Source organism: Dasypus novemcinctus, chromosome 3 (assembly GCF_030445035.2).
Source record: "Dasypus novemcinctus isolate mDasNov1 chromosome 3, mDasNov1.1.hap2, whole genome shotgun sequence".
In the NCBI taxonomy this organism is placed as follows: domain Eukaryota; kingdom Metazoa; phylum Chordata; class Mammalia; order Cingulata; family Dasypodidae; genus Dasypus; species Dasypus novemcinctus.
In genome coordinates this window covers 92848848-92872591 of record NC_080675.1, presented here as the reverse complement: position 1 = coordinate 92872591, position 23744 = coordinate 92848848, and the positions used below count along the sequence as shown (strand labels likewise).

Below are 23744 nucleotides of genomic sequence, written 5' to 3'. Positions count from 1 at the left end.
AAAATATCAGCTGATTATCTCTGGGTGGTGGGATTATGAGTGATTTTAATTTTCTTATGTTTTGTAGAAAATTTTTTAAAATTCTAAAATAAAACATTCATCAGCATGAAAGTATTTTTAAAAATTTATAAAAAATTAATCTTTTAATTTTGAGATACTTGTATATTCACATGCAGTTGTAAAAAAGAATTCTAAGAGGTCCTGTGTACCCTTTATCCAGTCTCTCCCAGTGGCAAGATCTTGCAAAACTATACTGTAATATCACAACCAAGATATTAAAAAAATAATTTTTTTTTGAGGTACCAGGACCTTGTTATGTGGGAAGCTGGTGCTCAACTAGGGAGGTACATTGGCTTCCTTGAGTTGGTTTTTGCTTGTTTTTTTTTTTTTTTTTAGGAGGCACCAGAACTGAACCTGGGACCTCCCATATGGGAAGCAGGTGCTCAACTGCTTGAACCACATCTGCTCCCCTAAAATTTACTGTTTAAAAGAGAAATTTTAACATTAAAAGCAGCCATTTTCCCCTTTTCCTCTCCGAAGAGAAAAGAAAATACTATAAGTTGTTAGCAGTCATTTACATCGTAGTGTGAATTAGACCACTTTTTCTTTTTTCTAAGGTTTATAGGGAAAAGAACATGTAAGAGGGAAGAGGAAAAGGATGGTGTGATGAGGTCAGAAAGGCATAGAATCAGGACACGGGCAGTTACGAAGAGAATCATCACTTACTTTGTAATTTGTGTATAAGGAAGATTGGAGCTAACAGCAGAAGTTGATCAGAAGTGTGGGAGCTGGTTGTGACCCCATGAACCCCTATGCAGTTACCATCACCAACTACCCAGGCTAGTGTCACTAGCCTCATGCAGCCATGCAGTGCCCCTGCTCTCCCCGCCCACCCCCATGCTACTGACCCTCTAGAGGACAGCCTCATGCACCAGACTGGGCCCCAGGCCTCATCATGCACATAGCCAGGGGCCAGCATTCAAGTCCCTCCTCCACCTGCAGCCAGGGCCAAGTGTCATTGTTCAGGCCTAACAGCATTTGCAAGTGTAAAGTTCACAAAAGACAAACCTTGCCCTGATAGCTGACAACAGAGGAGACGAGGACAATAAGCATAACACACCCACACACACTCCTATTTTTCTGGAAAGATCCTCCTCTCCAGACCCCAGATAGAGAGGGAAGGAAGGAATGGGAAGGAAGGAAGGAAGGGACTGGAAAGGTGATCAGAGGAGGCCTGCATGCACACACAACTGTATCACATGCATGCAGACCGCTGCTGGGCCTGCCCGAGGGACCAACCCCACTCTAAAGTGACTGCAGGCAGTCACTCTCCTCCAATAGATCCCAGGGAGCCTCATGGGTCACAGTTCTTCCACTGTTCGCCCTTGGCTGGGGCCTCCATGTCGCCACTGCTCCTGTGTAACACGCACACGAGGTTGCTGTGGGTGAGTGTCATCGGACCCTGGGGTATAGGTGACATCATACTACCTCTTTCCTGCCCTGGGCCCTGAAAATACGGCCCTTCCCTGCCACTTCATGGGAACTCCTCCCTGATGTGACAGTGGTGTGGGAAGCAGCTGAGCTCAGGGCTTCTCTGCCTTCCCAGCTCTTCAGGAGAGACTCTGCCCTGGGGCAGGGAGCTTTCCTAGAGTTCTGGGAGGACCCTGCTGAACCACACAAATGGAAATCATCCCATGTCTGCTGGCCTCAGCAGCCCATTCTGGGCTGTGTCACATTCAGCTTAAGACACAGGAGATGGTAAGATGGGACAGCAAGAAGGGGCCAGATTCCTGGATCTAGGGAGGCAGGAGCCAGAGACTCTTGGGCCCACTCATGCTTCTGGCCTCCCAGACAGTTTTGGGGTAGAGGTTGTGGCTAAAAGTCAGGTCTTTCTTTGGACAAGTGTTCTATTCTGCTCTTCCCCACCTTCCTCATTGCACAATCTCTACCTGAATCTCACTTAGACCAGGCAGAGGTCTCCCACAGCTGCATCCTCAAGGACACCCAGAGGAGACCCAACTCCACTGCAGCCTGATCCCATCACTTTAATGGGAGATCAGAGGCCCAGGCACAAGTCTCCATCCTGGACCCTCTCAGAGTGGGGTTCCTTTGTAGCCAGCAGCAGCCCGTTTCCAGGCAAGTGAAAAGGGGGGCTCTAGGACTGCAGCCAAGGCACTGTCCATCTCCCACGCACAGCCCCTGACCTGCTGCTGCATCAGACAGCAGCAGAGGGGGCCTTCTCTGGCCTCTGCTCCATTTGAAGCCACTAGAGTTGAAGCACCTAGGACCTGCATGTCATGCACATGGTAGGTCATCATGTGAGCAGCACACACCCCGTGCATACACACTGACATACGCACAACCTCATGTGAGCACTCGCCCCTCTGCCAGGTCACCACACCCCAGGTACCCACACTGACCCCGCAGACGGAGACAAGCCCACCACATATACACAGAACAATATGCACGGCACAGTGGCCCCCGGGCCAGGGAAGGCCCAGACAGCACTCACCGGGAGGAGGTGAAGAGAGAACCATTGACTCCTCCAAAGGTGGACAGGGCAACGGAAATGGGCATGATCCAGGCCATGACCCCTAGGAGTTTCTCTCCAAAAGTCTGGGAGAGAAAACAGGGGGAGCAGGGGAAAAGGAGAGATTACGTCTCAGGCCGAGTACTCATCGAGGAAGCAGTGGCTGGTGTGCCTGCTGTCCTCCCTCCACCCTCTTTGGTTTCCCCAGCCCTCTGTTCTTGCTTCCCTGCTGAGATTGCTTCTCTCCCATCTGCACCCTTGCTGAATCTCTCTGGCCAGGTTCCCTGAGAGGAGGGATGTCTAACAATGCCCAGTCTCCCTCATGTACCACCACTTCCCACCACGATAACTACGCAGTGCAGAGTCAGTAAATGTCTTGGGTTAATTAACTGATAGAGTAAGTGTACAGTAACAACAGCAACAATAATAACAACAAATATTTATTATCCCCATTTTATGGGTGAGAAAACTGAGGTATAAAACGATCAAGTAGCTTGCCTTAGACCAGATGAATCCCAATTCATAGTGTGGTTGTGAGAATTGAAAGAGATGATGTCATGGGGGAAAATTTATGAACAAGTCACTATTTGTTCTTTGAGAAAGAAAAGTTTGTGAAGCTGTAGACTAGCCTTCACGTACTGAAGGAATATAAAATAGAGGGTGATGAGCCTTTTCCATATTTTCAGAGCCAGGTCTACCTGGGTTGATAGCATGTTATGGGGAGAGGAACAGACATGCTGGTGGGAGGAAGACCTAATGGGGAAGGATGTTAGTCATGGGAACAAACGCCCATGGGGGACTAGAAAGCCTCCTTCTTTAGAGTCTTCAGAAAGAAGACAAGTGTTGACCCTGTTTGGTAGGACAGGCTATGGTCCAGCCTGAAGCCACGTGCGGGAGCAACACAGCTTCCAGGTCTTTCCCAGATATCAAGGACCCCAATCCCATAGACCTGAATCATCTCTTTCCCCACAAAGCACAAACCACTCTCACTTCATGACTGTTTACCTGCAAACACTTTTCATTGAAGAGGGAAGGAGTCAAACTACATACTTTCCAGAGGAGGAAACAGAGGCAGAGAGAAATGGTGTGTCTTGTGCAATATTAGGCTTTCTAAGGAGAAGTCTGTCTCCTTTGTACAGTTATTAAATTTAGAGTTTAAAGTGACCCTAGATGAGGGGTCAGCAAATGTATTCTGTAAAGAGACAGATAGTAAATATTTTTGGCTTGGCGGGCCATACAGTCTGTCGCAGCTACTCAGTTCTGCCACAGTAGTTGTTCTAGGCACAACCTAGGTGTCAGTTTGCTCCTGGGCACATGGAGATGCCCCAGTGAAGACAGTATATGGTTTCTGCCCTGAAGACTTGTAATGATTTCCAATTCCACAAGGCATGTATCAGGGAAAAGTAAGTGGGGCTAAGGAGTTACATCTATGCCAACATTCCTGGTGTGAGAGATCCAAGTTTGATTTCTTACCACAGCGACAGCATTTGATGCCAGCAGCTCCTGGGGGGACATTGCAGTGACATAAGCAACATTGGCAAAGACATACACAAATGTGACCAGTGGGATGGAGATGAAGATGGCTCTGGGAAGGTTCCTGTAGAGGGAAAGCAGATGAGAGGGGAAAGGCTTGGCACCCAGGGACCACCTGCCTCACTGTGGAGTGAAGGGATTATCTTCAGCTTCTATGCCTGAGGCTAAGCTTGTAGCCTTATGATGCTCCCTCTCCCTGGGAGGTGAATTTTGTCTCAAAACGGGCAGGATAATTTGAAGGAAATAAAACAGTTTAGGCAGGCTACACTCTCCACACCTGCTGATCTCTTCTTGACCTGAATCTCTACAATGCACCCCTTCCCCCTACCTCAAGTCACAAAGACTGGCCTATCTTGAGACAAGTGAATAAGATGCCCGGAAGCTTCTAGGGGGCACATTTCATTCTATACAGCAGTGGTATTATTTCAGCAAAGTTTTCAGCATTTAATCTGCTCTGGGACAGTAACCGGATCATGGCTCTTCCCGCAAAGTGGATGGCACATGGTTTAAGTTCCTTAGAGAAAACTATTTCTTCAGGACAGACCAGAAGGGAAAGGAGAAGTGGGCAGTGGATGCCTTTCAAGCGAAGAGCTGGCCTATTTCAACTTACTTGTAGGGATCAACAAGTTCCTCAGTCACGTAATTAAGGAAGTTCCAGCCTCCATAGGCAAAGGAGCCCTGAAGGAAAGCCAGTGCGATGAGGCCAATGTCAGGCTCTTGGAAATTCTCAAATGCGTTCTTTGGCTCTAGCCAGAAGTATTTTCCTGTGGACACAATGGGCAGAGGCTGTTCAGAGACATGAGTCAGAGGCCCTGGCAGCCCTTGGCCTGCCTGCTCCATCTCTCACCCCTCTCTGAGGCAATGAGGCCGGTCTTTTGTCTCATCTCCAGTGAACCCAATGCACTGAAGAAGTGGAACTAAAAGGAGCAGGGAAATACAGATTAGAACATGGTAACCATGAGTTCAAATAGGCAGGGGGACGTTCAGGTGCAAAGCCCAATTCTGAATCTTCTTCTTTTTCATGGTTACTTGGAAGGAAAGCCAGGGGAGGTCAATGGACAAGGGAGGGTAAGTTGGGCAACTCCAGCCCAAATGAGCTTGCTTGGCTTCAGAGACGCAGGACTGGAGTCACTGGCAGTCTCCTGAGCACCTTCCCTGATATATGTTTGTACATTTTCATAAAGCAAGCATTGAGAACAGTCAACTCTCAAACATAAGCTTCCAAAGGTTGCCAACTGACTGATATAATGAGGCACAATACCTAATCATATGTTACTTATTTGTTTGTAATCCACCATTTGGACAAGGAAATGATGGGATTAGAGTGGTAAGGAGAAAGAATTGAGACATAATTAGGAGGGACTCACCATCTTTGAACAGTGATTTCCTTAGGTCTAAATTCCTAGAAACAATAAAAACTGCTAAAGAACTTAATCCAACTGATTTAAAATATTCATGCATACTATATAGCAGAAACTTAATTAGGTTTCCTGGAGTAAACATCTGGGCTCCCCTCACTGCTTTTAGTGCTTTGGGCAATGGGAAAGCTTCCTGCTTGTCATCTGACTTTCTCCATGAGGCAGTGACACTGGGCAGAGCCTAATGGTGCCACGAGTCCCATGGAAACCAAATACAGACTGGGGCTTGGAAAGGACCAAATCCAGTGGGGAATGTTGGCAGGGGCCCTGGGAATGCAGAGCTCTCTCTTGTAGAGATTATGAGTGATTTTGAAACCTATAAAGATCTGCTCCTCTGTCCCCCATTTTAAGATATGCACAAGGTACTCTAAAATGGCAGAGAGCTTCCCTGGGGTTAGGGCCAGAGGACAGTAGGAGTCCAGAGATCTGGGGTCTTCACCTAGCTGTGCTGGGGCCATGAGGCAAGCAGGGGAGGATGGGTCACTGCAAACCAGGGAGTGCATTCCCTATTTCCATCCACCCTGGGGAAATGGGTGTATCTCCTGTTTTGACAAGTAAGCAAAGAAGAGAGGTCACTTAGGGTCAGAGGTGGGAAATTTCAGGGTGTTCACACATCTGAAGATGATGTGAGGGGATGTATACAGGCAGGGGGCAGGACATCGGGCAGTGCCCTGTTGTCCTGATAACACTTACCTTTGCAGACCTGGACAATCCCCATGATGATGATCAGGGCCAGGGCCAGGAGCTTCCCAGCTGTGAAGATGTCCTGAACCCGGGTGGCCCATCGCACACTGGAACAGTTGACCCATGTGAGGATCACTGAAACGACAGACCCCCAGACATACTCTTCAGGGGCCGGAGCAAGGTTGCACAATGCCCACAGCACAGAAGCAGAAATGGTCCTCGTTCCCAATGATGGGATTACAACAAGCCAGCCAAACATCCTGCAAATTCAGCCCCAGTGACCAGAAACCTTGGCTGGGTTAATGGGTTACAAATGGGGATTACATGCCCCAAATTAGAGCTTGGTCAGAGCCCGTCCTGCCCAGGGCTGGAAGCCAGAAGTAGGCTTGAAGTGTGGGCACTGGCTTTCGGGCAGGAGAGTGGGGAATCAGCGTCTGATTGAGACAGGAGTGGTGGGCTTTCTCTTTAAGTCACTCTGTGTTGCCCTGGGCAACTGGTGGGATCCTGGATGACTGTGGGGGCAACAGAGGTCTAGCAGAATCAAGACCTAGATTTTGTTGGTTTATTAGGCTTATCAAGATACAATTTATAGAATGGGACCTCACATATATATTTTTAATGTAATATTATTACAAAGTCAATAAAAAATAAAAAAAAAATAAAAAATAAAAAAAAGATACAATTTATATAGTAAAATTCACCTTTTTATATGTAGTTTGATAAGATTTGACAAATATATTGAGTTGTTTATTTACAACCACATTTAAATAGAGAACATTTCCATCCCTCCAAAAAGTTACCTTATCTATCATGCTCCTTTGTTTTTAATCCCCTTCCCCCTGCTTCTGGCAACCACTGATTTGATTTCTGTCCCTGTGGTTTTTCTTTTACCAGAATGTTGTATAAGTGGGATCATATGTAGCCTTTTGTATCTGGCTTTTTTCACTTAACAGGATGTTTTTGGATTTCATCCATGTTGCTGAATATATGAGTTGTTCATTCCTTTTTATTGTCAAGTAATGTTCTGTTTTATGAATGTATTGTTTTGTTTTTCCATTCACCATGGACACTTGTGTTGCTTCCAGTTTTTAACTATTATGAATAAAGCTGCTATAAACAGTTGCATAGAGGTCTTTGAGTTGGGTTTTAATTTCTCTTGAGTAAATATCCAGGAGTGTGATTCTCAGTCATATGGTAATTGTATGTTAAACTTTATAAGAAATTGCTAAACTGTTTTCCAAAGTGGCTGTGTCATTTTGCATTTCTAGTAATGTATAAGAGTTTTTGCTGCTCTGCATCCTTGCCAGCATGTGGCATTGTCAGTTTTTAAATTCTGGCCATTCTAATAGGTGTGTAGTCATGTTTCATTGTGATTTTAATTTGAACTGCCCTAATGAATAATGACGTTGGATATTTTTTCATGTGCTTATTTGCCATCCATCCCAGTGTCTTCTTCGGTGGCATGTGGGCCTTTGACTCTGCTTCCTTACCTAGGAGTCATAGGTCTCTCCAATATCCCAGCAATGTGGCAGCTCAAAGGGCTGGATGAGAACTTAGAAGCTGAGCATTAGGGAGAGGGACCCTGTCTATTCTCCCTAAGCAACCCACTGGTGCCTGGCTCTGCTGGGATGGGATTCTCAATTTCCTGGTGGTTGTGAAGTGGTGAGAATCAAAAGGAAAATTTAAATCCTCCTGTTTCCCTTTCCCCTAAAACAGTGGCCAGGATGTCTCTCTTTCTCAAAGGATACAAGTCGTACATGTAGAAGCATGAGCTTGTTTGTCTCCTCAAACCTTGAACCAGGGCTCTGACTTTACTTGGAAGGGCATATAAAGTTACAAAATAGGGAAACGGAGTTGGCCCAGTGGTTAGCGCGTCTGTCTACCACATGGGAGGTCCGCGGTTCAAACCCAGGGCCTCCTTGACCCGTGTGGAGCTGGCCCATGTGCAGTGCTGATGTGCGCATGGAGTGCCCTGCCACGCAGGGGTGTCCCCCGCGTAGGGAAGCCCACACGCGAGGAGTGTGTCCGTAAGGAGAGCCGCCCAGCGTGAAAGAAAGTGCAGCCTGCCCAGGAATGGCGCCGCCCACACTTCCCGTGCTGCTGACGACAACAGAAGCGGACAAAGAAGCGGACAAAGAAACAAGACGCAGCAAATAGACACAGAGAACTGACAACCGGGGGAGGGGGGGAATAAAATAAAATAAATAAATCTTTAAAAAAACAAACAAACAAAAAACAAAATAGGAAAGCAGATGTGGCTCAAGCAGCTGGGCTCCCACCTGGGAGGTCCCAGTTTCCGGTGTCTCCTAAAGAAGATACAGCAAGCAGGCGTGGCAAGGTGACACAACGAGATGACACAGTGAGATGATGCAACCGAAAGACACAGTGAGGAAACAATGAGAGATACAACAAACAGGGAGTGGAGGTGGCTCAAGTGATTAGGTGCTTCCCTCCCACATGGGAGGCCCTGGGTTCAGTTCCTTGTGCCTCCTAAAAAGACAGATGAGCAGACAGTGAGTACAAACAACGAGGAGGGGGAGAAATAAATAAAAATAAATTAATTTTTTTAAAAAAGTTAGAGCAATACTTTATCCTTAAATTGGGCTTTTACTTTCCACATATTTTCCAACCTTACTTGATTCTGAGAACATTTTGGCAGAGTAGGAGGGTCCTGGCATTATTATCCGTCTATAACCTTCCTCCCTGCACTGCCTCTACCTGGCAAACTACTCTTTCAAGATCCAGCTCAGGTGTCACCTCTTCTGCGAGTCTTTATCATTTTACTTAATTTCTGACAATGTGCCTGCAAGGTATGATATATCAGCCATGTTTTATATACAAAAACAATATTCTGCCTCCTCTCTACTCCCAGGTGACTTTGTTTATATCTTATTCGGCCCTTTTATTTTTTTTAAAGATTTATTTATTTATTTAACCCCCCTCCCCTGGTTGTCTGTTCTCTGTGTCTATTTGCTGCGTCTTGTTTCTTTGTCCGTTTCTGTTTTTTCAGCCGCACGAGAAGTGTGGGCGGTGCCGTTTCTGGGCAGGCTGCACTTTCTTTCACGCTGGGCGGCTCTCCTTACGGGTACACTCCTTGCGCGTGGGGCTCCCCTACGCGGGGGACACTCTGCGTGGGGCGGCACTCCTTGCGCGCATCAGCACTGCGCATGGGCCAGCTCCACACGGGTCCTGGAGGCCTGGGGTTTGAACCGCGGACCTCCCATGTGGTAGACGGACGCCCTAACCACTGGGCCAAGTCCGTTTCCCATGGCCCTTTTATTTTTATTTTTTGGTATTCTAAGTGTCTGCTTTCCCTACCTCTCCCTGGGTAGACTAGGAGGGCAGGGTGTATGTCCTTTTCATGTTTTTAATCCCAGGGCAAATAGTAGGTACACACAAATATTTAATAAATGAGTGAAGAAAATGCCACATTTCGTAAGCCCTCGCATCTCATCTCAGTCTACATTGTCCACAATATACACCAATCTCCTGCTCCCCAGGAATCTCATCAAAAGAAAACACAATCCCCAGTTGGTTTCACAGAACCAAAAAGCAAAAGGAAGCTTGACTTCAAGAGCAGAAACTCTTGACCTGTTGTGGAAGAGTTGTTATCCAGGATGGTGTCATATAAGGAGAACCAAAACATGTTGTCAGAGGAAGGATTTTAAGTGCTTGAACAGGGAGAACATTTTGCAAATACTCAACTGTTCCCGATGGATTGAGACATCCTGGTAAATACACAGTTGGTTTATCTTACTCAATTCAATAAGGATTTCAGGATCATGTGCCTGGTGGCAATCCAACCCAAGTCACAACTAAGTCTGTGATCTCAGCTTCTCCCCAGGCCCGGAGGCATGCTGGATACAAGGCTGGGCCCCTCACACCCAGGAATCCAGGAACACAGGCAATAATGTCAAAAGGATACAGGAAACTGATTTATGAAAGGAGGGAAGATTAGAAAACCAAACCCATGTGGCTAGGGATAGGTAAGGATTACAAATAAGGGACCAGATCACCATCTCAGAGAAGAAAATTATCCTCCTCCAGGGCAGGGAGGGACAAGAAAGTGCTTGGAGGGAAAAAAGGGCAAAGTAGGACAACTCAGATTCCTCCTACACCAAGCAAAAGGAGGGGGTACTTGGCCACCTCCTTCTGTGCTGGGATGGTAAGCATAAAACCATCTCATTACAAGACAGACCTTGTCAAGGCAGACAGAAAGACTCCTGTAAATTGTCAGTTCCAGGGGATTCCTGGGAGATGACTGGAGATATATGAAGGACAGGTATACTTTTGCAAACAACCTCCTGTGGATGTCTTCTATCTTTCCTGACCTTATCCCCAAAGCTTCATAAGAACACAGATCTTGACTAATATTTAGCCTTTCACTTTTATAGACATTTTTCAGAAATAAGGGAAATTCTGAGAATGAGGTAGGGAGGTGGGCTGCCTGTGATACCTAATCTCCTTGGAACAATGGCTGCAGGCCCAGGCCTGACCCTTCACCCTGCAGTTGGGTGATCACAGCATGTGACTGAGGGTAATGAGGATACTTTCAGTCTCCTGGTACCATAGGGCAGCTTCCCTCATATCAGGCTGAAACCTGAGCCTCCATCTAGAGAAGAAAGGTCAGAGTGAAGGCAATGCTAACCGCTCATCGGGTGCTTGCCAAGCCCTTTCCCAGCTCAGGCATCTGCGTCTGCCCTTCTGCTCCCCAGTGCCCTTTTCTGTTGCTGATGACTATGTCCTCTTTCTTTTCTCCGTTAGACCCTGAATTGTGTATGCCTGAGTTACAGTGGCCTCAGGAAAGTCACATATAGATGGGGAGCAGTGGCCACTGTAGCTTGAAATGTGATGGTTCTCATCCACCCATCTAGCCAACCATCCATCCATCCAATCACTCAACTATCCAACCACCTATCAATTCAACATCAGCTACAAACCTGCTAGGCACTCTGGTAGGTGGGGCAGTTATAAATAAGACACAATTTCCTGCCCTCAGGAAGTTGACAGTGAAACAGGGAAGATGGGTGAGCTAAAAGATGACTACAGAACAATGCAGTGGTGGTAGAGCTGGCTGTTCACTGAAGTTAGGTATCCATGAGGAGCCCTTACCTCAGTGCAGGGAATCAGAGATGCTTCCTAGAGGAGGTAGTGATCCTAGCAACATGAGAATTTCAGAATTTTGGACAAGCTGGACAAAAAAGCCCAAGACTCTGTTTTTTGTACATTGTAGTCTGGCAGTGGTGGGTGGCTGCTGCTTCTCCAGAGGTCCTCACTGAATCTCAGCCTTATCTGTATTTCTTGGGCATACTGTCCTCTATTTTCTCTTTGGTTTTCCTTTCTGTTTCTTGGGTAAAAAAAGATGAAAAGATACCAAGAAGACAAGACTTCAAGAAGATACTGAAATCAGGGGTTTGTTACTTAATCTGCCCATTAAAAACTGAACCTCAAGGTAATAGGAGAGATTGAAAGAACAAAGCAGGCAGGGGGAGGGCAACTCGGAGCCTGGCAATCTAGTGCCCTGCCCAGGGCCCAAGGTCTCTCAATTGCCAAGTGAGAGAGGTGGGTTCAATGTTTTCTGCCTATGGGAAAGCCACGGGCAAGGTAGAGAGATGCAGAGTCCATCTCAGACTGATGACAATGTAGAACTGCCTCCGACCTGGGACTTGCTCGCTGTAGAGGGCTGGAGGGTGTGGGCAAGCTCCTGTTCCCTATAGAGAAGGCACCCCCAGCGACAGCCTAGCTCTGGCCCTCATATTTTGATCCCTAAGGCGTCATAGAAGTCTCTCCTTTACTTCCTTCCTGTGACAATGGTATCAGATCTCTTAGGACTTGTCGTAGGCAGAATAATGGCCCCAAAGATGTCCACATCCTAATCTCCGGAACCTCTGACTATGTTAGCTTCCATGGCAAAACCACATTTTGCAGATGTGATTAAGTCAAGGATCTTGAGATGGGGGAAATTATCCTGGATTATCTAGTAGGCCTAATGTAATCACAAGGGTCCTTATAAGAGAGAGGCAGGAAGGTCAGCATTAGAAAAGGAGATGTGATGACAAATGCAGCATGATTAGATAGATAGACAGACAGATAGATAGATAGATAGATAGATAGATAGATAGATAGATATAAGTGGATAGAGATGTGAAGGTGCTATGCCGCTGGCCTTTGAAAATGGAGAAAGGGACCAAGAGCCACGGACTGAATGCAGGCAACCTCTAGAATCTGGAAAAGACAAGGAAACAATTCTCTTAGAGCCTCCAGAACTGTAAGATAATAAATTTGAATTTTTTTAAGCCACTAAATTTGTGGTAACTTGTTACAGCTGTAATAGGAAACTAATACAGGGCCAGATGCCATGCAGAAAAACCAGAAAGCAGGGGACACACCCTTAAAGAAAAACACTTTTAGAGTAGCCAGGCAGCATATATCAGGGATCCCAAAGGAGTGTTTGCCCACAGGCCTTGCGGATATCAGGCAGAAAGGTGGAGAAAGGAAGTGGTGGGGCTCTCTACCACATGTGGGCAGTGAATTTGAGGTCACCAATGACCTACGGTCAATGACCATATGACCTACATGATAGCATTCAGTTCTTACACATACCCAGGATCCCACTGCCAGAGTATTATTACTGCCTCTTTCTTCCCTTGGTAATTCAAATACAGTGGCAAAACAGGCTTGCCCTAGAATAATGCCAGCTGAACTTTTCCTCTCTCATTCTTCCTTTGGAGAAATTCAGGGCAAAAGACAACTCACAATATCCATTCTTCATCTAACCCCAGGTTCTCCTCTGGTTTCCTACATACACTTAAGGTACACAAATATAACCTAGATGTACACAGACACAGACTCGAGAGCCACAAACTTCTTACAAGGCAGTGAAGTGCCAAGGGGTCCACAGACATATTCCTGTGCTTTTGTTGCATAGTGGTGCTGGTCTCCTAATTTTACTGACAAGAGGTAAAATCAAAGGCTATAAAGGAAGTCAGGCAGAAAGCCAAGAGGCAAACTCCAGAGTCTTGAGTCTAAGTTCATTCTTTGAGGTGGAGGGTAAAGAGCTATACCATGTACTATCTTGGAGTAGATAACAACAAACACACTTTGGCAGAGCTCAGTCTGTGATTTTTCTAGACTGAGTCAACCTAACGACTCAGTAGGAGGTAAGGCACATGAGGTTGAGAGAGTATACATCTGGGGAGGGAAGAATAGGAATAAGACTTTTTTTGGGAATTTTTAAATCAAATTAATATTAAATTAATGGGCTATAGGTTAAAAGAGGTGATTTAAAATTAATCTCTTTAGCCTATTTTGAAATAGAACATCTGTGAATCATTAGCACAAATAAATAAGTCTTCATTCAGATAGTTTTACAGATGAATTTGGGGGCTGTGCGACTGGTTTTAAGTCCCCAAAACCATCACAGTGCCAGGGCCCTGACCTTACCACTCTTTCCCTCAGCTCTGCTTGCTAATACCTGGTGAGGGAATGCCCGTGTGGGTTGCTAAGTGTCCTTTTTGAGTGGAGAACAAGTAAGTAGAGTGTAGAGTAGTTTGTGTAAGGAGTAAAGTGGGAACAATGGGGTGGAGGTTTAGAAGATTGGAGGGAAGGAGGCTGAGATGGGTCCCTCAGAGGGACCTGACAGGCTGCTCTGACACCAGGAATCACAGACCTTTAGAACGTGAAGGGGCTCTGATGGCCATGCTTCCCTTCTCAGCTTAGTCACTTACTCTCAGGGCGCCTGGACACATCAGTCAAACTCGTTGTGCCTCCCTTCTAACTGTAAAAGGAAGGTAGGGTCCACTCTAATTCTGTAAGGAAACTCAGTATCCTGTGTATTGCTATATAAAATGTCAGGTGGTTCTTTTTATTATTCATGGACTAAGACACTGGAACTCAGAATGAGGGTGTGACTTGTTCAGGATGGTGCTGATAATCAGAGGCAAAGGGCCAGGACCCGCTGATTTGGAGACTTTTGGGAAGGCCATTATCACACAATTAGGCCACATCTTGCACTTCTTCATTTACCCTTGAGCCTTTTCCTTACTTTCTTTTTTTAAAAAAGATTTATTTATTTATTTCTCTCCCCTTCTCCCCTCCCCCCCCAGTTGTCTGCTCTCTGTGTCCATTTGCTGTGTGTTCTTCAGTGACCGCCTCTATCCTTATCAGCGGCACCAGGAATCTGTGTTTCTTTTTGTTGTGTCAGCTCTCAGTGTGTGCGCGCCATTCTTGGGCAGGCTGAACTTCCTTTCGTGCTGGGTGGCTCTCCTTACAGGGCGCACTCCTTGAGTATGGGGCTCCCCTATGCGGGGGACACCCCTGTGTGGCAAGGCACTCCTTGCGCGCATCAGCACTGCGCATGGGCCAGCTCCACACGGGTCAGGAGGCCCTGGGTTTGAACCGCAGACCTCCCATGTGGTAGGCGGACGCCCTATCCACTTTCTCAGGAGGATGCTCCTCTCCAAATAACCTGCTTGGGGACCCTTCAACCCAAGCATCTGGAAGTGCAGGGGTCATAGGCCCAAGGATGGAACAGGGGATGTGGGGCTGGTAAACATAAGGCTAAGGGACTGAACCAGGAACCCAGAGCCCTTCCTCAAGCAAGTCCCATGGCTTGGATTCCCCCTTCACTATGGGGGCACTACACCCACCCTTATGAAGGAAGTGTCTATGGATGCTTGGAAGGAATGCCTTGCAGAAAGCCAGGCACTGCTGCTGCTCAACACCCCTGTCAGTGGAGAATGAATCTTCCCTGCTCTTCTCACAGCCAGCAGTATGGTGTTGAGATCGTAGAACACTGCACACAATAGGTGCTGAGGTGTGCTGAATGGGGATGAACAGATGGAGAGACTGATGAAGAAAATGTCAGGAAGGGTGCAGGGGGGCCATTGTGCTGTCCTAGGAGGTTAACACAGGGTTTGCTATGTCATGGGACAGCCCCATGAAATGGGGCAGGTAGGTGCCCATGATGTGTGTGTGGGAGTTCATATCATGGCTGTTCTCCTCCCCCTGAGAAAGCTCACAATTCACAGGTTATCCCCAAAGGCCACAGAATAACTCTCTTCAAGATGCTCCTTTCTTTTGGATATAGGACACTGGCCTCTCACTGAGCTGGGTCAGCAAAGGGTCATTTTGTGCCTTCATGAACACTTTCCACATGGATCCCCAAATCTGTCTCCTTCCTTTTGCCAAGCCAGCCGCAGTTTCATGAACCCTACTGTTCTGGTCTGATGGGGTGGAAGTTGTGATGGAGCCATGTGGAGAAGGGTTTGGACTGGTTGTTAGGAGAGAAAGAGTGCCCAGACGAACAAACCAGCTGGGGCTATCCTTGCAGGCCACTCCTGGCACTGGAGGCAGATGCTCCAGGCCTGTGCCCTCCCACAAAGAGGCACGTTTCCATCACATGGTATGCCAGATCCAAGGATGACCTCAAAGCAGACCCAGAACTTTGTTTTATATGTGAGTAAGGTCCCAGCTAATCAGTGGCAAAGGCAGGACCGGCCCGCTCTACCGCTTCCCAGCTGCTTACCCCCACCCCCAGCCCTCTTTTCATCACGGATATGTTGGTCTTCCTTCCCTTTGCCCACTCCCACATCCTTTCTCTCTCTCGCTCCTGTGAGTGGTACCCATGGTCACTGCCGCCAGTGCCACTTGGGACACCGAGTTTGCCACCTGAAGACCCTGGGCTGGCCCCAACCCAGGTTGCTTTCTGGGCAGCAGGAAGATCCCCATAAGGCAAAAGGGGAGACTGAGATGACTACTCCAAGTGAGTTGCGTCGTCTTCCCCAGGAATTTAGAAAGGCCTTTCCCGTGCAGACTTGTTTCTTGCCAGGGAGGGTGTGCTCCCCTCCTGCTGGCCCCCTTGTCCAGGCCACCATCCCATGTTCCGGGTGAACTCTGGGAACTCCACTTGGATTTCTTGGTCTCGCTGGCTTGTACCTTTCTTAGGAGCGCGCTGGAGGTGGCTTGGAAAGGTTTGCTTTCCCTTAGCATTTTCAAACCCCGGCCTCTCCTCCTAGTCTTTTCAGATAAGTGAGAACAGGCAGTAGAAAGGGGGGAAAAATTATCCAGACCAAAGTCCATAAAGACAGCTGGTGAAGAAGAGCGGGAAAGAGTGAGCTTAAGAAAAACTGGGTGGGGTGGGTGGGAAAGGAAAAACAATACAAATCATTATGAGAGACAGAAAAAGCTTGAGAGAAGCAGAACAGAAAACCCAGGACAGAGAAAAAAGAAAGATGGAATGTACTAAGCAGACAGCTGCTGAGAGGGAAGGTAGTCATGCCACTTTGCAGAAATCAGAACACCCTGTTCCTCTCCAGAACTTCAAAATAAGCACCTTTTTGGGATGGAACTCCCCAGTTCTCTGAAACAGCTGTAAATTTCACCTGAGTCTTAGGCCTGCTAGACAGCTTGGATTCTTTGTCTCACCTTTTGACGGGGTATGTACTTCTCTGCCGCCCGCCACGCCAGGAATCCCTGACTCCTTCTCTTCTGGAGCCGGAGCAAAATGGGTAAGGCGATTCCCCTCAGGCCAGCCTCTGGGTGCTCCATGCTGAAGCAGTGGCGCGCACCCAGCCTGCAGGAGGGGGCGTCGCAATGAACAGCTCTGTGATAGGCCGGATGGGGCCTCCTTGGCGGTCTCCTCTGCTCGTAGAAGGAACTGGGCACGTGTTTCTAATTGTGGAAAAGCTGCTGGGGCTTGGCCTGTCTAACCTCAGCTGTTTCCAGATCTAGGAGGTAACCAGTGTCGGCTGCCAAGAGGCACTGATAGGCAAAGAAAACACCAAGCCCTGCTAGAGTTCTAAAGCATGCAACCCGGGGCTTCTGATAAAGTTCCAGTTCTGCCCCTGCTGTTGGACTGTGAGGTAAAAGTGGGAGACACAGAGCCAGCTTCCTGGAACTCTCAAAAGGCCATCACTCCCTGCTTACCTGGGGCCAAGATATTTTTCATATGGGGTGAGGAGCCACATTATAAAGAGTCTCCAGGCACCCTGCCACCTAAAACAAAGCTTTGCATACTGTATGTGTAAATAACTTGACTGGTGAAAGACAAAGAAAAATATCAAAACAACCTCAATCAAATAAAGCAAAGCATCCCTTATTCATAAATAAAGTTTTGATCCCAGTTTCAATAAGGTACACAATGGGGAGTCTGGTTTTTACATAAATCTTGCCAACCATGCTACAGTAACAGTTTGCCCTCCTCTGCCTTTTCATCTCAAACCACTGACAACATATTAGAAATCTCAGAACCCCCTTCAAGGAGAGGAGGTGCTTGAACTCTTATGGAAGGGCCTCCCTCCTCCAAGGACACAAGCACGGGAAGAGGAACACAAGGAGGTGTGGGGTGCTTCTGGAGGTCCTGAATCCACACAGCTTTTCCTGGGTATGTTCAGCTAAGCTCCTGCCCAGGCAGCTGCACCCGCTCCCCACTTCCCTTCCTGGCTCTCTCTCTTCCCCTTCCTTCTTATCCTATCCCCTCTGTGCCAGTTGCTGGACCTGTACTTTCTGCTGAATCACCACCATCCAGTACTTAGTTCAGCCAAGAAGGCTGAACGCCCAGCTCAGCATTTTCCAAAGGCTGAGTCCTCTCTCTTTCAGCACTAGCTAAACATGACTTCTGGGCTGGGGTGGAGGAGAAGAGAAAAACTGAAGCCACCTGGAAAGCCAGGGAGACAGACGCAGTGTGCCATGCCACACAAGTACCTTGGGGAGCCCCATTTTAATCCTTCTCAATACTTTTCCAGCCTGGGCCTGAAAATTTCCTGTTATCTCCCGCTCCAATTCACAGGGCCAGGGCCGCCTAGACAAACAGGACAAGGAGGACTGGGGCCAGTTTTGTAGGGTCTGTCCTGAGCTCAGGAGGACTAGCCCAGCTCCCTCCTAGTCAGTCTTGGAGAAGAGGGTGTGGGTCTTGGGAGGCCTGGTTGCTTCTCAGATTGGAAAGTTTGTGGGATCTGTAAGGTCTGATTCTTTATAAACCTGGACCCAGGCTGCAAAATTCCCAAGACTGGTTCAGTTGTAACCCAATTCCGTGGGCAGCCAGGGCTCAAACTTGCTAAATTCTCAAAACAATCCTGCCCTTTCTTCTTTCTCTGAAAGCTCCCAGTACCACTGGATTTCACTCTGAGTCTTCTGGTATATATGATATACATTTGGTATGTCACATTAACCCTTAAAAATTCACCAGACACATTTAATGAGGATTTCATAAATCACAGGTGCTGGGTCTCTGGATCTTTGAGAGTCAGCAACAAAAGGCCAGGGGAGAGTTGACATTCCTAGGATGGAGAAAGTAAGGAAAGTAGAAGCTGGACTTGAGGAAAAACCTGTTTCAGGGAACCTCAGTCTTTAGTCTTCCAAGAGAGGGTGCACAAAATCCCAGAAATAAGGACCTTAATCTCCCAATTTCCAGGGCTTGGGCTATGGAGGCACACCCTTTGAACAGCAGAATTCAGCACCTAGCTCAGCCCAGTATGAGAGTAAAAGTTGGAGATCAGAAGAGACTTTAGGAAGGGCTATATGGGAATCCCCTATATTTTCTTTTCTTTTTAAAAAAGATTTATTTATTTATTTAATTCCCCCCCCCTCCCCTGGTTGTCTGTTCTCTGTGTCTATTTGCTGCGTCTTGTTTCTTTGTCCACTTCTGTTGTCATCAGCGGCACGGGAAGTGTGGGCGGCGCCATTCCTGGGCAGGCTGTATTTTCTTTCGTGCTGGGCGGCTCTCCTTATGGGTGCACTCCTTGCGCGTGGGGCTCCCCTACGCGGGGGACACCCCTGCGGTGGCGCAGCACTCCTTGCGAGCATCAGTACTGCGCATGGGCCAACTCCACACGAGTCAAGGAGGTCCGGGGTTTGAACCGCAGACTTCCCATGTGGTAGACGGACGCCTTAACCACTGGGCCAAGTCCGTTTCCCCCCCTATATTTTCGATGTAACATATAATCTGAAACTTCTTTAAAAATAAAAATAAAAGTAAATAAATAAAATAGAAGAGACTCTAAGGGGTCAGAGAAGAGGAGGTGATCTGGGCCAGGAATTAAAGCATATTGGAACTAAAAAGAAGACCCTAACGTCTCAGACAGCCCAGGGGGGTGGGACACTGGTTTATGAATTGACTGGATTTAGACCAATGGACCAAAGTGTCCATACCAGTGGATTTCTAGGGAAAAAGACCTCCATAAAACTCTTCAATTCTCTGCAATATATGTAACTACTTACTATGATATATAAACTGTAATGCACTGCCCTGATCATAGTCATTGTTTTATGGTATGGTATAAGCATGGTATAAGCAAGACTGAGCTGCTGTTATGGAAATGTAAATGAAAATAATGGAAATAGTTTCATTCCCAGGGCTTTAGCCACAAGTCATAGTCCAGAGGCCTTGTAGGGCAAAGAGGAGGTGAAATGGCACCAAAGAATGGGCATTTACACTGCTATTCTAGGTGTGAAGTCCAAAAGCACAGGGAATGCCTTTCTCCAGTCCTAGCAACAGATCTTAAATACTGGAGGGTGAGAAGGAAGGACAGCAGAGACAGAGGTGCCACTCAACCCAGCATGAACCATACCAATGAGGAGACATTAAAATATGATCCAATGTTGTCCTCGATTTATTTCACCAAGAAAAAGCTCACATGTCATCCCTGACTCCTTCACCCATAAGCACAAGGTCCCGCCAATTCTACCTCCTAAATGCCTGATAATATTTCTCCTCTCCACTCCTACTGCCCCATTCCTAGCTCATATCTCTATCACCTCTAACCTGGCATTCTAACCAGTCTCTTTGTCTTTGATTTTAATCCTCACTCCAATCCATTCTTTACCATTGCAGCCAACATGATTCTTCTAAATCATAAATATGATACTGTCCCTCCCCTGTATGAAACCCTTTAATGCCTTCCCATTGCTTTTAGGGTACAGCCCAATCTCTTAAGCATGGCTCATAAGTCCCTTCATCACGGGCCCCTGCTTCTTTCTACATTACCCACCTCCCAGTCTATGCTGTGGCTATACTGAACCACCTGTAGTCCCCATATAACCGTATTCTTTCTTGCCCCCAGACCTGGGCACATGTTAATTCTTCTAGACAGAACATTCTGCCCACCCATCCTATTCTACCCTCCTCTCCAGGCTGGATACTGCCTATCTATCTTGAACTGATCTTTCAGCCTCAGTGTATATGTTACTTTCTCCAAGGCTTTCTTCAACTCCACTTCCCTGCCGTCATTTCTCTTGAATCGATATCCAGCTAGCTCCCTGGATATTGTCCTCTTGTGACACCACTTTGAACTGAAATTTCCTGTATACTTGTTGGAGTCATCCCTTGGACTGTGAGTTCCTTAGGACGGGAACAAATTATCCCCAGGCCTAGCACAGTGCCTGGAGCAGAACAGACATGCAAATATTTGATAATGATCGAATAATTCTGTATCCCCTGTGGTGCTTATAAAGGACAAATCAAAGCATTCAATAAATACTCATGAAGAGAATGGGCTTGATTTTCTGCTGCTGCTACTTCTAAAGAGAAAAAGTATTTTTTGGGGGGTTTGCTGCTAAATTCCCTGTGCCAAGATCAGTACCTGGGGTAACCACCCTGAGAAAGACTTCCAGCAAGAAACCACTCAGCACTCCTCAGGACTGGAGGTGGGGAGGACATGGAAGGCAGAAGCAGCGAGGACACCTCCTTGTTGCTCATCAAGATCATAGGAGACAGTTAAGCTGCAACATTTCATTTTCATTTGTAGACACACTAGAATTCCTTCCCCTTAGCAGCCATTCAACCAACATGTCTGGCTGACTCTGCTCCTAAATCTTTGTTTTTGTCACCTCTCTGCCCTTGTTACATCTTTTATAGTTTAGGCTACTGCCTCTCTGGCCTGGACAAATGCTTAGCCTACTAACTTGGTTTTGCTACTTCATGTTTCAATCTTTTCTTTACACAAGTCAAATCTAATTAAGTTTCTCCTCTGCTCAAAAGCCTTCAGTGGCTCCCCATTCCTTGGATAACATGTGCTCTTTTCTGCATGGTATTAAGGATTCTCCAAGATTTGGCTCCTGCCTACCTGTCCAGTCTCATTTCCTGTCACTCTCCCAGGTCCCACCCACACAAAAGCACTGGCTTTTCTTGAACTTGGATCCCAAGTCTTACCTGTGTCCTTCCCTCTACATTGCCCTCCTACTTTATGCCCATCTGGAACCTTCTTCCTTTCCTTTTAAGATTTAGCTCAATTTGGAAGCCCTCCTTCGCACATGTCCTTCCCAATTTTGAAGCATCTTTCTCCAAGTTATATATACTTCTTTTCATCACATTGTACTATACCTATTTGTTTGTACACCAGTCTCTTCACTACACTTTAATCTCTCCCAAGACTCTGTATAAATGATGCCTTATCTCCACTCAAAGTAGGAGCTTGATATCTTGATTAATGATGGATTTCCAGTTTTTTCTTTTATTCCCAGAAAATCTACTTACAGAATAGTTTTAGTTTTAATGCATCATAAAAATGAAAAATAAGATTTATTCAAATTCACCATTGAGTCAAAAACAAGAGATTTTCAATACATTTATATTTTAAATGCTGGATAATTAGAAGATGTACAGAGAAAAAGAGGGGCTTGGATGTATAGGAATCAAATCTAGGCCATACGAATTTGTCTGGGTTCATATGAATCCATATATATATTTATACGAGGCTGATCAGACACTCCTAGAACTCTTTGGGGAGTAGGGAAGGGCAAGAAGTCAGCAGAGCCTAGGTATATGAGGTAATGGATATTTAGTGAAGGATAAGAAATTTGGGGCTAGAGATGATGGAGCCTCAAGGGAAAATGAACTGAGATTAAGGGGTTTAGATGCTGGGAGAGCCGGTTGAATTCTTTGATGTCACAAAGAATGATGGGATTAATTTGTAAGCAATTTGCAAAACAACATATACCAGTTTATCACAGCATTCTGCCTCTCACACGGGGAAGTTTTCTGTAAAGTAACTGCAGAGTAACTCAGCGTTAGAAGAAATACATAAAATGAGTCCTTTCCCTTCCAAATAGCTTAAGTAAAGGGAAGATGGAGAGACCTGAAGCCCTGGACAACTAGCCTCTTGGAATCTGGGTGAAAGACAGAAAAGAAGATAAGAAGCATTCTTTAAACTTGTGAAATGCATGCAGGGTTCTACCCTCCTTCTTTTCCAGCCCTGCTCCCCCCTCAGGGCAAGCAAGGAGACAGAGCTTCTTTAGTGCAAGACATTTTGGAAGAGCAGGAAGACCTCTACTTCAAATGCTGGATGTGACCCCAGGCCAGAAAGAGTTAAAGGATGTCAGGAGCTGCCTGAAGGAAAGGTGGCCCAGTCCCCAAAGAAGGGGGGACAAACATACCCCAAAGGAAAACCGGAGTTAGGAAGCAAGATGCACAGATTAGGGAGTAGGAGAGGTCATCCTCAAAAGGAACATCTAACTTTCCCCCCCCCCCGTACTACTCAGGCCACTTTGTTTATAATTAGAAACTCCAGTAACAGCCAAAATATGTGATTACATGATAAAGAGCAAACTGCAGAAAACAGCCTATCAATATATATGCTTGTATACCCAGATATGTAAATAGATTGATGCCTTTTATTTAGAACTGTAAGGCTACCTATCCACCACTGCTGAAAAGGTGAGGGAAGGTTTACATGGTTGACTCTCTTTACATATTACTTGAATCTTTTACATAGAGAATATAGTCATAGAACCCAAAGCCAACCTCTACCACCTCCCAGTCCTTTCTTTCCTAACGCCCTCCTCCCGCTAATGTGCTAGCTCTGGAGAAGGGAGAAAGACTTTTCATTTAATTAAAATGTAAAATGCTTTCTTTTTTTTTACTACCCGGTGGCTAGAGATATTCTGCTGACTCAGCAGTGAATAATCAGCTTTGACCTAAATAATAAAATAACTCAAAGCAGCAGCTGCAGTTGCGTAAGTGTGATCCAAATCTGCAGTTGCTTCTCCCTCTCTCCCTCTCCTCTCCACCCCTCCAGGCTCTGTGCAGGCAAGCCAGTTACAGCAGGTTCTTCCTGCCCCTCCATCCCACCATCATTTCTCTTCGGCTCTATTCCAAAGCAGCCCTTCGGTGGAATCAAAGGTGACCTCATCTCCTCCCTCTCAACAGCAAATCCCAGCCAGAGGCTTTGCCATGCGGACGCTCGCACTGGGCTCTGTGCCCTGGGCTCTGGCTCCCTGAACCGGAAGCTCTCCATCACGCACCAGTGACCTCTCCACGGAGGGGTAGTCTTCCCTCCAAACCTCTAAGGCCAAAGCAGATGGAGCCCGTCCTCAGCAGGCCCAAATGAGAAAGCAGAAAACAGAGTTTCACATGTAAATCCATCCATACCATACCCAAGCTCTACTGCTACCCTGGAGAAAATGGCTAGACCTGCCACTCCGGGCTCTACCTCCAAAGACTGCTGGGTCTGTCTTATTCCGCTGGCTTTCCTGGCACTTGCTAAGAAGATGGGATGGGGTGGATGACGGTAGGGGTGGGATAGGTATGGGGGTGTCAGAATAAAAGATATCAGCATTTAATGAGAGATGGCATCCACCAAGCC

General features: G+C 46.7%; 1 protein-coding gene across 1 annotated transcript in view; it reads right to left on the bottom strand.

Annotated features, from left to right (window-relative positions):
- The window catches only part of SLC7A8 (solute carrier family 7 member 8), a 51102-nt gene that overhangs the window by 6989 nt on the left and 20369 nt on the right, over positions 1-23744 (bottom strand). The window contains exons 4-7 of the mRNA XM_004474547.4: positions 6175-6300; positions 4674-4827; positions 4004-4127; positions 2513-2616 (exon numbers count right to left, since the gene is read on the bottom strand). Of these exons, the coding sequence (XP_004474604.1) occupies positions 2513-2616; positions 4004-4127; positions 4674-4827; positions 6175-6300 (508 nt within the window). The remainder of the gene's footprint in view (positions 1-2512; positions 2617-4003; positions 4128-4673; positions 4828-6174; positions 6301-23744) is intronic.